Raw genomic sequence first — 14,847 nt, 5'->3', positions numbered from 1 at the left:
CAGGCACACAGTACAGAGACTTTTGCATCTTGCAGGTCCACCTTTACTCCATTCCCCAAAGTAAAAAGACTCCACAATTCTATGTATTTTTAAAAAGGATGACAGAATTAACTAGGTATTTCAAAGCATCCATTAGCTTGCAACAATTTTTCTGTGGTGAGATAATAAGTGCTTTTTCTCAAGAACAGAAACATAAAGAGTGAACAGTCCTAACAGACATCTTATGTGATACATTCATTCTATTTTAGTGCTGGAAAACAGTTTCAAAGAAATTGAATGATTTCTCACCTTTTACGTGACAGACTAGCCTAGTCTTCCTAACACCCAAGTTACTTTCCCACTCTGTTTTAAATTCTGCTCCTGCTGCCATGACCCTTACTCTTAGCGAACTTCTCATATGGTCCTCAGTCATTAAGAGAGAGTGCAACTACTGCTGCATCAGACGATGTTACCATTACTCTTCTCTAGAGGTTGAATCCCTGCGGTCCAGATGAACGGTTTTCTCTTGACCCAGAAGAAAGTATATGCAAGACCTGACTCTTAATGACTCCTGTAAGGGAAAAGCTAATGAACCCAAACAATCAAATTAATAGAGGAAATAACACAGATGTGTGCTGGCTGGACTTCCAGTCCTACAACAAAAGCAGCAAAAGAGGCAAGCAAATAATAACAATAAGTACTCTATAGTTTTATATAACCATGCTTGTCATTGAAGCATATCTTCCTGGAATTAAATATATTCAGTTCTAATACCCAAGTCCATACCAGGAGTGGTACAAAGTAACCATAGTTTAAGAGAGTACCCAACACCTCTGACATACTTTCCATAAGGTTAAACTTACACTTCTGGTACTTGGGTTTTATACCTGCAAAGGCCCAGACTGCCTCTACACATTACACATTCCAGCACTGGCACTAGTACAGCACCACTGAAAGAACTCCTCTTCTTCCTATTCCCAGGGAAGTATATAAAATGAAGCTGTAGCTCCAACAAATGCTACAAAAAATATCTGAAATAAGGACAAAAAGAATAAAGCATGCAAGTAGAGATTTATTATAGTATTAATCCACAGATTATGCTATTCATTGGCTGAGAGATCATAAGGATCAATTTAATCTGCAGAATTTTACACATACTTAGAGTTCTTACAAAGTTTAAACAGCAGTCCTTCTACAGCACCCTATAGCCAGGAGGCATTTAAAAATGCCAGCTGTTGGCTGCCGAAAGTCATCTGAAAAATATCCTTTGTCATCATAGCATGCTAACCTTTTTTTTAAAGCTACTTCAAAGTAAATTCCTTTTTTTTTTTTTTTTTCACACTACTCTGTATCAAGACTCATTCCTCTAAAATAAAGACATTTTGAATTAACAGGTATATTCTCAGAGCTGACAACAAAAACACCCAAGAGAAAGTCTGCACAGTTGCTCACTTCATTCCTCCAAAAAAGTTACAGCAAGTTGCCAGTTCCACAAGACCACAAAGTAAATAACCTCACATACAGCCTGAGACATCTAATACACTCAAGGAAGATGCTTTATATATGCAAATGAGACCAAACTGGACCAGAATTAGTGACAAAAATCTGAGGAGAGACAAAGGACGAAAACATCTCTAGAATTCCCCCACCCCAGTGCTCTTTTGCTCCTCCTCTTGAGTTTTCTTTTTTCAATACTACAGTCAGAAAGACCATATAAAGTGCCAGAGGAAGATTTCAATAAGCAAGGGAAGCTAATGAAAAGCACAAGATATTAATGAATACAAACTCATGTGGAAGCCTCTAATCAGCATGGCTTGACTGCACACATTAGATAACACCTAAACTTTTAATCTTACATGAAGTAAAGGGCTTCCCTTTGGTTTTTTACTAGAAACTGGATAACAATATCCAGTAGATGAGTGATATTCTCTAACAGGATGAAGTTGAGAGTCCCTTAATTTCTTTTAATTTTCTACTTGGTGCCACCTGTAATACAACAACTTCACCTTCTCTTCAATTGTCTCCAAGCTCAGGCTAATCAACACTGCAGCTAGTCCCTCAGAAAAGAGAAAACCACCAGAGCCATCTTATCCAGGAAATAAACATGAGCTTGTAAACAGGTAATACCTAAACTGGGAACAATTCATTCACTGTGTGGAATATTTGCAGAATGACTGATAATAGGAACTACAGCTCTAAAGACACTAAGTTCTCTGGGGCTGACAGCCTACTGTGGTCACCAAAGCCAAGTTAAATATTTGCAGTGCTACATGAGTAAAGTTATTCAAACAATATGAACCACACTGGTGTAATAACAGTAGAATTTAGCAAGTGTTACAGAAGATGGGGGGAGGAGGAAGCAGGGAAGGAATGGTGTTCCAGGGCTTTTTAAAACTCAGTGTGCAATTGCCATCTGGAAGCCAGTGTATGCCTACAATTTTTGCTGTAGCATAAAGGTTTAGGAGAGGAGACTTAAGTGATGTCTGTCTGGTTTTCTCCATTCCACGGTCAAAGGCTCTCCCAAAGAAAGGTGCCTAAGAACTGAGGGGAGGAAAAAAGAAAGGAAAATTAAATATTTTTAAATGATAGATTCTGCTTGTGAAAGCTGTATAATCAGAAGGACCTTCTCACTTGAATTTATTTCTCCATCTTCGTAAAAGGATAATTCACCCCAAATATAACAATTCTGAGAATTTTAAGCTTTTCATATTTTTTTCTTCCCAATCAGTGCTATCTCCAAAACTAAACAACCACCTAAAAAAAAGGAAGGTCTCCAAAGGCCTGAAACTCCACTAATTGCATTCATAGATTATTGCTGTTGGGAAGAAAAGCAAAGAAGGAAAGTTTCTAGTTACCACAGAGGAACTTATTGAAAAAAAAAAAAACACCTCTCTCCAAAAGCTACTGGCTCTTTCATCGAGATGAGCTTTAGGAGTACAAAAGGGAGACACTGCAAGGAAGAGGGAAAAAAGTCTTTTCCAAACTGCTACATAACAGTATTATTTTGTCAAAACAATGAGTTGTGGTTGATGGTAAAATCAGCAGTGTCAAATTCAGTAAGCTATTACAGTGCAACATGTAAAAATAGTCTAATAGCAATTACCTTGCCCAGATAAAAATTAACATGTCTGGGAGGATTTCCATAATAAATTTTTTCCTGGGGTTCATGACACAGCTATAAAAAAATTAATGGAACTGAAAATGTGCACAAGTTCAAAGAATTCTGTGGATTCTCTTTTAAAAAAAGTTAAAGCAGCAGTCAAGATTTTTCTTACAGCACTTTTTACCCCATGGGTCTGCACTGAACTCTGTTGCCCATACTCTACGTTGCCAGCATGCATTACTGCAGACACGCCACTCTGAGCACCCAGGAAATGCTTTAGACTTAAGGCACTTTGATGCACCCCTGCACCCAGCAGCTGTAAGGTGCAGTATGTGAGGCAGATAAGGAGAACTCATGGAATAGGATGCACTGGAGGAGCCAGGTGCACAGAAGGGCTGGCTCGACCCTTACAGCTATCTCAGCATTGTTCCAGTGCCACATATACAGCACCTTAAAACCAAGATGCTCAGATAATACTCTTAGACCCACAAAACATCTAATACCATACCAGATACTTGGGATGGAATCAGAAGGACTGACTAGGCAGCACACCAGCAAGAAGAAAGACTGAAAGACGGCAGGAGAGGCATGTCAGGCAGACAGCAGATCCAGCTGCTGGCTGAAACAGTACTGTCCACCCCTCCAGCATCATCCAGGATCATGCGTTCCTACCACGTTGCCACGGCCCTGCACCCTGCCTGAGAAAGCTCCAATGTGTGTCAGATCCTGGACTGAACAAGTAGAGCTACAGCTTCAGATCGTGGCAGCAGAGCATTTGTGCACCTTTTTACTGTCATCCAGCATGAATTAACAGCCATAAAACTTCTGCTGTAACAATTAGTTATTGTTTGTGAAGCACTGCAATTTCAAGATATCCCAATCAACATATAACTCTCCCTTTCTCATCTTCTGTACACACAGCTGTCAGGGTTTTAATTTCCTCCAAGAAGGAATTATCAAGCTGTATGACTCATTCTGTGCATATATATACATCTAATTATAACAACATTTTACCCTGACCTCTCTCTCAGAAATTAAGATAAACCTACTTAACAGAGTTCAACAAATAATTTAAGATGTGCAAAAAGGTATTAAGTGGCTTTCATGTGCTAGACCGTATGTTGTTATCTGCTTCAGTTTAATAGCATAGGCCTACAGAACCTGCAACACACAAATAAATGTTTGCCTCCCATCCAAAATGGATGCTTGCTCATGCATCCATTCCATGGTAGATGTGCATGGGATAAGATCGTACACTATTGTTATTAAGCCATGGCTGCTCCTCACTAACTGGCTCACAGCTTCATGTCCCCTGGAGTGTATGCTGTCTGCTAACCTCCTGGCAGCAGCTCAGATCTGGTCTCTGAATGCTCAGCAACATCTCATGCTGACACCAGAGCCTTACTACTACGCAAGTTTACCCAAGTCTGAGGACACTGCATGCCAGGAAATTAAGAAATGCAAGCGAATAGAGAGTCATCAGATCAGGAAGATGGCCGGAAAACACAGAGAGACTTGGAGGAGATGCTGAAGTTAGGTTGGAGAGGCATGCAAGTACAGCAGGAAGCCCTGCAGATTCTTGTAGCTGCAGAAACAAATCGCTAGCTACAGATTAGAGCTGAATACTGAAAAAGGAATACCCAGTTCCTGGTTTTACAGAAAATGAACATAGCAAATATGTGCCAGCTCAAAGTTAGTGAGGCAGTCTAATGCCTGCCAGCTCATCTGAGTGGTGCACCTATTAAAGCATCTACTTCACTTTCCTTAAATGTTTCTTAACTATGTGCTTGCAAGGATAGAGGTTCCTGCCAGCCTAAACCATTCTGTGACTCTAAGGAGAGATACTGAAGTACTTCAGAAGAGGCATATGCCGTAGCATCTGGCTTGAGTAGAACTTCAAAAACAATATTGGATTTTCAGAACTGATAAGACTGTGGATTCAAAGTCTTGGTCTAGTGCAGTCTATAATTAAACAATTCCATTCTTATTTTGAAAAAAACAAACCAAAACAAACAGAAACTGCTCCTTGCCCAACAGTTTTAAAAACAAAAGCCACTTGAGAGGACAATGAAAAAAAAATGTAAAATGCTGCCAAAAGGGAAAAACCCAAGGCCTACATAAGATCAACACCTTCCTCAAGCAAGAAACCTGCTCTGCATGATCCACTGTGTTTAACCTCCCGTATGTTTAAACATGCAAGAAATCTGTAACAATTCAGACTCTGCCTTCCAATAACAAAATGCTGTATATTACTAATGTAAGCCGTTAACAGGCTTCTAAAATCCTCAGGGCTCCTCTAACACGGTTTGTGGTTGTTGCCCTGCTTGTTAATGGCACAGGAGGCTATTAAGCACATGTCATCTAAATCCATTCACCAAACATTTGCCACAAGTTCTAAACTTCTTGTGTCATGGAAACATATACAAACAAACAAACATGATTTCCCATCTCATCCTCAGACATAAGCTCTAAGTGACATGTACCCCTCTGTTCTCTCAAAACACAAGAAGGGTTAATTAAGCTCCTTACAGACAGGTCCAGCACAGGCTAGTGCGAGAGAGGATTCTCCTTGCAGTGACTCAGACACCTACTGAGCAATGGGCCTCTGGATCAACAGTTTCATCTCTGAAGAAATGAAACCCTGGCAGAAGTTCTCTGAGTGCTAGTAGCATCAGGTACTGGAAGCTAGGAGACCACCTTTTGAACCACAAGCTGAAAAAGGCACAAGACAGTGGCTGATTTTATTCTCCTAGGCTATATTTGAACTGGTGACTCACCACGTCCATCTTACCAATAATTCCTTCAGCTAGCCATTTCAGCTCCCTTCTCTAACCTCCAAAAGTCTTTAGAACTCAACTATTACTCTACACACACTTCAAGATTAAAAATGCCACTGCTGTTGCCAGAAAACACAACTAATTCCACCACTTGGAACATAACACAGCTCTTAACTTTTAAAAGCTCTGTAAAACCAAAGAACAACCACTATATTGGACAAAATTGCACGTGGATTCCCTGTAACATCAACTTATGATGGCCTCCAGTTGTGTTTTTTCCTACTGAAGGCATTAAATGTCCACCTTTGTCCCCATAAGAAAAGCAGTGACCACTACATATAGTTTTATGTCACTAAAGCTATTCTGTTTCTTAAAATTTTGCGGCAACCTTCTTCAGTCTAAAACTTTTCCTCTTTGGTCTCAAGATGTTTCAGGAATCTCTTCTGTTATTCTGAACTGTAACTATAAAAAGTTATTCTTTGAAGTCTTTCTTAGATTTATTTGCTTGCCAAGAACTCAAAAATAGCTGAAAAAAGCAAGCAGCTACAAAGTTAGCTCTCCATGAGGAAGCATCCTGTGCTGGTTTCATTTTCTTTTCTGGGTGGGGAAGGACATTGAAAGGCAAGCAACTAGGATGAAAGGGGGAAAAACAAACAAACAAATTAAAAAAAAAAAAATCAAAAAACCCACACTGAGCAAGATCTGACAAGATTTAGTACAACGAAGTGTTATGAAGCTCCATGTCTTCTAGGACATGCTTAGTGAGTGGAAGGGCCTGTAACCTCCCCTGTTTTAACTGATCAGTGGTCCAAAAGAAATTGGCAATAATGTTAGCAACGCCTGTCTGAAGGGCTTTATCAGCCATCTAATGCCAAATCTTAGAAACATTTCCTCTCCTGAGCACAGGGACAAAAAAAAAAAAGATCACATAAACTGTCCCTTGTATCAAAGGACCCCTCACACGTGCTGTATCTTGAAATTTCTGAAAGTGTCTTTATCTTTGCACTTACACTAGAAATACGGTCACTGTGAACTAGTGTGCATCACTCCAATAGTAACTAGAACTAGAATTGCAGAACTGTCACCCCAAAAGGTAAAGAAATTCACTGCCCACATATGCGCATCTTTGCCTTGGAGTTGCATAAGAAAGTTGTGGCCTCACATATCCCTATAACTGGCACACAGCTATCCAGTCTTCTCATTTTACAGTAGTTCTCGGCAAGCATGCCAGGAACCTGTTTTAATTGCTAATAACATATTTGTCTTTGAGGGGTGGGAAAGGGTTCATCTTTCAATTGAGCAGCTCCTACAAAACAGAAGCAAGCGAGAAACATCTAACTTTACAAAACATGAGTTTCCCCTCAATCTGTACTCAAAATAAAACAGCAGGACAAACATTTTATTGATTTTGACTCAAAACAGACAACGCTATTCCTAACAAGAGAATACTCCTGTCTTGTTTTTCCTGAGCAGTTTTACAGGGGGGTTAAACATACAACCCAGTAAAAACTGGTGGAAAGACTCATATGGACAGAAACTTCAGTTTCTCATTTGACACCTACGTTTTGGCCAGGGTATATTGCCAATGGAATAATTCCTCCTTGTGGGACCCAGATTAAGCTGTAATCTTGATGTTATTCCATATAAGAAAGTGGCAGGGACCCAATACACTAATATCACCCATCTGAAACATCCCTGATTCACCTATGAAATGTACACACAACTGGAGCATAAATAAGACTTAAATACAATGCAGTGTCACCCCCAAAAAATAATATTTAGCAGCATTTTAAGGGTAATCCACATCTCTCATTTAGAGTATTATCAGTGAGATTTTATGTTCTTACTACTTTTTTTTTCATCCTAATAAGCATGTCTGATGAGAAAAGCATACAAGGGCTATGAGTGAAGTACAGTTCTGAGGCCTGATTCTGCAATCTTCCCACTGTGTAGCAAGTAGGATATGATTAATTCACCAGTCACCGTAAAAGAAACTATCACTCAAGGTGAGCAGCAATTACAGAATCTGGCCCAAGAACTGTTCCATACTGAGTATGTATATTATGAAAGAGTCTTACCTCAGTAAGTGCGTGCAGCTGTCCTTGATGCACACAGACACCCATAAACCTACAAGAAACAAGAAAAGAAAAGTGGTTTGGGCTTTCTTCCCCCCCTCTTTTTTTTTTCTTTGAAGAAACTAAGATAATAAGTACCACCGGATATGCCAAGAAAGAAGGAAAAAGAAAAAAATTCAGCCTCACAGATACTGTATATCTCAAGGTTGATTATTTAAACATCTTAGCACAAAACAAAATCATGTGTCTACACTACAATATAATTTGAATTAGCAGTTCCAAGAGAGCACAGGAGAGAGCTCAAACTCAAGATGGAAAGTTACTAGTTTGACTATAAGCAAAGACGAGCATATAATGATTTATTTAGAAAGGAACAGTACCAGACTTCTGTTTTAAGGAAGTTTAAGCCAAGTAATTCACTGCTGGTCTGCATAAATAGAAAATTACTTCCCCCCGCATCTTGCTGCTTAAGCATAAATATGTTATTTCCTATTCCATTCCTAACCACTCAGGAGTTTGAGGGCACATATGTGCAGTATACTTCCCCTCCTCAACCCCCTATTTCCAATACTTGGTTCAAAGCAAGTTTCGATAGTACCCAGTATACACACATCCCACAAAAGTTACCTACACTGCACAAGGTTCAGACTCCTTCTGTGAATAGTAATGTCTGTCACCCTTAATTTTTCTGGAAAGCATAGAGAATGTGCCATACATTTAACATATGAGGAATAACTGAAAGCTCATTTTTACCACCATACAAGCTGAACTTAAAAGTGACAAAATGAAAACTAATATTAATGGTAAACTTCTCCCATAAGAAAGTTCATTTAAACTTAAACTGTATGCACTTTAGAGCCTTCCCTGCATAGTTAAAGAATTGGTTATTTTTAGATTAAATAATTTTCAGTTTTATCACTTAGATTTTGGTCTCAAGTAAAAACACACTGTCATGTCCACAATGTTCATAAATTTCCACTTCACAAGCTAGGGCTAGAAAGGTATTATTTCATTAAATGCGACAGAGGAATCCTGTGGAGAACAATTTGAAAGAAAAAGACCTTTTGTATCCTCAAACACGTCCAAATTTAAGAACAAAATGATGCAAGACACATGTAGTACTAGTTCAGTTAAGCTGCTTTTGAAGAAATGAATGATTCTCACTGTTCTCTTGTCTAACAGCTGACTGGTAAATTACAAGCAAAGAAAAATAATATAGGTAAGATCCTTTGCATAAGCTGAGCTGTGGAAATCTGTTTTTATAACCAAAGAAGCAGCAGGACGTGTACTTGAACGTCTCCCCTCAAATAATATTCCCTAAATTAAATACGCAAATTTTAATTTGAGAGACAGTGAAAATCTGATTTCTCTTGTTCAATGAAGAACAATAGGGCACGACCTGGTATTCAAGGGAAAAGGAAGAATTCTTTTAGGTATACCATCTACTCAAAGCATCGTTGTTTCTGAGTTTTACTCCATACAGTGATTGCATATGAACTATTTTGTAAACAAGTTAAGCTTCCTGAGACTAAGAAATCCAGACTCCTCCAGAGCAGAAATCTGTTTCTTCCTTAATGCATTCTGAAAGTCTCCAGAACCATCATCCAGTATGGTGTTAATAGCTTTATTCACAAGCAAAAGTGGAAGAAAAATCCAGGATTTTTGGAAAAATCCAAGTTCCACTATTAGACAGCTTTTGACATGCTAATGACACCAGGTTAACCCAGTACTGCATTATTTTCATTCAACAAAAACTGAGGCTAAGAAATTAAAAATAACATTTTCATCTATGTATTAACTCTTCCTTTGTCAATGTGTATTATGTTACTGTCAAATTAGGAATTCATTGTATTTGGCTTAATTCTAAAATATTAATTCAATTAAGAATTCATCAGAAATCTGGCAAAATTAAATTTCTTGTCTCATCTTTACCAGAAAGGAAAAGCATCCCTGTCACCCAGAGACTGGTAGAACTTAACTTTTTCTGCCAACCTGTTTTTAGTCAAGGGAAGTCTTAACGGAAACATATTGATTACCTTTGTGAACCTACACTTAAAGCAGAAAAGACACACTGGCTCAAGTTACGAAGAGTAAGAGTTCAAAAATTCTTAAACGTTTAGGGCTTCTACTGGGAAACATACATTAAAATGTAAAACTTTAAATCAGAAATTAAAAACAAAGCTCAATATCATGATCTCATGGAAAAAAGCTGGGCATGAAAATACATTTATAAACCCTACATATTTAGAATTTATTACCCAGGAAAAGAGAAACCAGATATACTGATAAAGACAGAATTAATGAGTTTACAAGCAACATACTGAAACCATTTAAACTGTGTCAAGAATCTCAGTTTTCAGGCTCTGGAAAATAGATTGAAAGAATAGACCTCTAGTGATCCAAATTCCTGGAAAACTTCTTCTTAGCTGCTGTATCAAGCAATAATAAGCCTCTTGGCTAAGCCAAGTACTGCTGCAAAACAGCACTGGAAAGCTTTTTCACTAAAAGATAATACATGCAACTGCTACCAGGAAATACAATTACCAAGCAAGACTTAACATAAAATTTCAATTTCTGAGATTGCCCCAGATGAGATTCCAAATTCTGTGGATAGGAAGCTGACATACTGGTGCAGTACAGCTGAGATTATTCCTGTTGGCTAGACGCACTGTCTCCAGAGCCAAAAAGTGCTTGTAGGTGAACTTCTGCAGAATGTCTTGTCGGCCAAAGTTTACACTTCCTATAAGCATTTCTAGTTGGAAGAAGCTTCAATGAGCCAGTCATCCACAAAACAGGAGACTGTTTGCAGATTTAAGGAAGTTAATTTTCAAGACAGTGATCTGGCCTTATCAGAAAAGCTGAAGCACTTCCAAAATCCTAACTAGTAGTTGGAAAAATTTCTCCAGAAGCTTCAAATACGAACGATGATATTTGAGTCCTCCCTACTAAATACAGTGCAGCGCATTTCCACCACAAAATGCTTTCTAACAAACGTCAGTGATGATCAGATGTTGAGGTGTCTTGCCATAAACCAGGTTATTCCTCAATCAATCTGGAATACCTGCACTCCTATGCAAGAGCAAGAGAAGGTACTCTGGATTATTTCCTAGTCTGTTACAGCAGTTACCCAAACTGCCTTCAGGTCTGCCTGACTGCAAGGGAGAAAATTCTGGACAGAAAAGGCAAGACTAAGAACTGTAGCCTCAGCCTGCAATCTTTGCCTCCTTGATAAATCAAGCAAAACTAATATCCAGATTATACACTGCCACTGCAGACATCTAGACATTGAACACATGCTTCCCATTAAAGGAACTTCACTGCGACAGTTCTGTGAATAAGCCTCGGCAGCTACAGTTGTACACAATAAACTAGTGCCCTCTGAAATCTACTGCTTGTATGAGAAAATTCAGCAGTTTGATAATAACATTAAACATAAGAAACAAACAAAACACAATGCAAAAGTCTCTCATGTGAGTGCAGTTAACACAAAGGGAAACAAGGTCAAAAGACACATTATTTCATTGCACTGACTGTTGAAGAAGGAAAAGTGTGAGTAAGAATATTAAGTCTGCATCAAGACCCTTCTTAATGTTTTAGGTACCATGCTAGATTAAAAATGTGTTTTAAGTTTTCTACACTTGCATTTTGAATTCAGACATAGATGCAAGACATTTATTCTATCTTTTCATATTATATACAACACATACAGCTGTCTTGTGCACAGCATTTCTAAAATACTCCTTTTTGATAACCACATTACACAGAGAGAAGCAAAAGTATTTCTCTTCTGTTAAAGCACTGTTCAATACAGGACAAAGGATGTTAAAAGACAAAAGTAATCTTTCTGCCTGTTGTAACAAAGTCATTCACAAGTAATTTCACAAAAAGGAAGGTTTGAAAGGAGAAAACCACACACAAAAAAACCCAGTACTGTGTTCCCAGGGTGCTAGATTTGTCTGAAAGGAGATGAAATAAAATTCTCCTTGAAAAAAGTTCATGCAGTACGCGCACTGCTTGCTTATTTGTGTGTGTGTGTGCACACAAGAAGATGGATTTAATCAATGAGTCAATCTGCCTGCACGCTCACTGCCAAACACACAGCAATACCTCCAAGCACTCCCATGAGAGCACTTAAGACATGAGCTAAGGCTTTCTGTGTACAGAATGTTTTAAATGAAGTCCCCAAGGTACAGATCAAATAAAGAAATACTTTTTCATGGAAACAGTAGTGATATTAAAGACTGAAATTCTATCTCAAAATTGAAGATATACCAATTTAACAGACAGCACAGGAGATGCAGGATCTGTGTTAGCACACATCTGTGAAAATGAGAAAAACACACCTGTAAAACATTACCAGAATGAAAAGGTATTGGGTCTCTCAGCCTGCAGTTCTAAGGCTCCCAGCCTAGGACACAAGGACAGAGATTTTCTAAGTCTTTTCCAGCCCTATTTTCTTACTTTGATTTGGGTGGAAACTCCAGACTTACAACAACAGACCAGCATACAGAGAAGCAGCAAAGCGGTAAAAGACGTTTACAGGCAAACACCAGACCTTTCATAACACTGGTACCAGATCTAACCCAAGCCTTCAACAGCACTGAGCTTTAAATGGGACACAAGCTAGTAAGAAAGTGAAGAAATACTCCAAACCTCTGTGTGCTCTAACCCCAGCGATTACATTCCTGCTGTGTATCAGCCAGCCTATACTAAAGTGGCTATAGTAAACATCATGTGGTGCAAAACAGAACGTCAGCTCACTTTTCCACTCCTGTTCTCACCATCTGTTTTGAGAGAAGATGTGATAAAGCCAGCACATCCCACACCCAGGGCAAGAAATTAGATCAGAGGCAGAAAAGCCTTTTAGTTCTCCATGTTTAGCTTTCATGGAGGAGTGAGGTAGAAAGAGGAGATGAGTCTGATGGTAGAAACAGAGAACATTCCATGAACACCATTAGTCTGCTTGCACCCTATCAACTCCAAAATGTCCCTAAGCTGGTCCCTGGGAAAAAAGGCAAAACAAAAAACAAGCAGCTCTTTCATTTGTTACAATCACCAGACAGTGACTGAAAAAAAAAATTACTATATAACAGTTAACTCTGCCTCTGGAATCACACCTGATAACTGAAACAGGAAGCAAGAAGGAGGGAGACAAATAGAAAACCTCTAAAGCTCCTTTATGTAAGATGCAAGAGCTGAAGTCTTCTATTCCAAAATATCCTTAACAGACTGACAAAGAGGCTCCATTTTTGCCAAAGTAATCCCTCTAATAGAGGGAAGTTTCTAATTTTCTTGATGGAAAATACATTAGAAATTTTTTAAAAATATATGTATATATTTGACCGCTAGAATTTTCATGATGCTACCACGGGGATGGTACACTTACTGAGGACTTGGTAAGTGAAAACTAAGCTCTTCACTTACATCAGTGTTCTGATCAAGATGGATCCACATAGCTGGCCAAGATCAGAATTTGAGCACAGAAATACTGAAATGAGTGGGGATATTTCAAGTTAGCCTCTCACTCTGTGCCCAGAAACACAAGTTATTTTTAAAGCCTAAATAACCAGATTGATACTTCACCAAGTATTAGAACACAACTCCATCTCCTAAAACAGTACAAAAGTGTCACTAAGGAAAAAACACAGACTTGCCCCCAAGTAATCTCTACTAAGTTAAGAAACAGAAGAAAGTCAGCAACTACTGACAAACTCACACTCGAGAACGGTGATTGCAAGCTAGGATAAAAAACCTTAAAAGGTATCTGGAATGGTGAGAATAAATTGGTACGGACAGCGCAGAAGCAAAAGCAGTTTTAAATAGTCAGCAGTATTTATTGCTCACATCAGTGCAATCAATGGCAAAAACACAGAATCTCTGCAGTAACATCTTGAAGTTAACTGTGCACACATTGGAATTGATAGCTTGTAAAAAGTTGCTATGTGTTTTAGAGCACTGGCAAAGGGATGGGTTTTTTTAATCACTCAAAGGATAATAATGATCTTTGGCTATCAAACACACTACTAGGAAGAGACCTCTCTTCCATAGCACGCACTTCATATAAACCAGGGAAAAGTTCTAGGATAAAAACATTGATTCAATTACAAACTTTAGGTACCAAAACATCAAAACATTCAAAAACATAACTACATACCCAGGCTAAGAAAGATTTTAACATACTAAAATAAAAGCATCATTTCTGAATCTGACATTCACTTTCTAAAACATTGACTGAACTGCACATGTTGAAATAGGTTAAGAGCAGATTTTTGGATGCTGTAAAAACAGTATACATCCAGTTTCATAATTTTACAAGCCATTTGCTATCAGAGCACCTTGCAGCCCTCTACCTGCTACAATTAACCACTGCACAACATGATCTTAGCATTTCAGCCTAAGAATCCACTGGTATCCTTACTGACAAACAACAGATCAGCACTAAGGAAAGTAACTTGTTTACAGTGTAAGTTGAAAGTAGGTAGTCCTAGAGCTTACAGAATATGAAGCAGCTCAGATCCATATATTACCTAAAATCAGAGTACCCCTTCAAGGCATGTGGAGGAGATCCAGTGACCAATCAATAAACTTGATGCTAGTGACAAAACAGCTTACTCAGTAATAGAGGAAGAACTTCAGACAGATTTAAGAAAATAACATTTAACAGCAAACTGAGGTAGCTCATAGCCCCTGGAAAGGGGAAGTTATACGTTAAGGCTTCTTGGAAGCTGATCATTCCCTTTAAATACTAATACAAGCTTAAAATTTCCAAAAATAATCCCAGAAAATGTTTCAGCAGGAACATGTTGCTGACATTTTCCTAATGGCCTCTCAGCAATACTACTCCAGCTGCTCTTACTTGACAACACCTTGTTTTCACCTCTCACCACTTTACTATAAAAGCAAATTATTATCA

At 38.5% G+C, this 14,847-nt stretch overlaps 1 protein-coding gene across 1 annotated transcript in view; it reads right to left on the bottom strand.

The window, feature by feature from the left end:
* Window positions 1-14,847, bottom strand: part of TESK2 (testis associated actin remodelling kinase 2) — an 82,493-nt gene that overhangs the window by 37,136 nt on the left and 30,510 nt on the right. Inside the window, exon 4 of the mRNA XM_074906308.1 lies at window positions 7,938-7,986. Coding sequence (XP_074762409.1) covers window positions 7,938-7,986 — 49 coding nt within the window. The remainder of the gene's footprint in view (window positions 1-7,937; window positions 7,987-14,847) is intronic.

The sequence above is a fragment of the Athene noctua genome, chromosome 5, assembly GCF_965140245.1.
Source record: "Athene noctua chromosome 5, bAthNoc1.hap1.1, whole genome shotgun sequence".
In the NCBI taxonomy this organism is placed as follows: domain Eukaryota; kingdom Metazoa; phylum Chordata; class Aves; order Strigiformes; family Strigidae; genus Athene; species Athene noctua.
The sequence above is the reverse complement of the archived record's forward strand: the minus strand, read 5'-3'. Positions and strand labels throughout refer to the sequence as shown.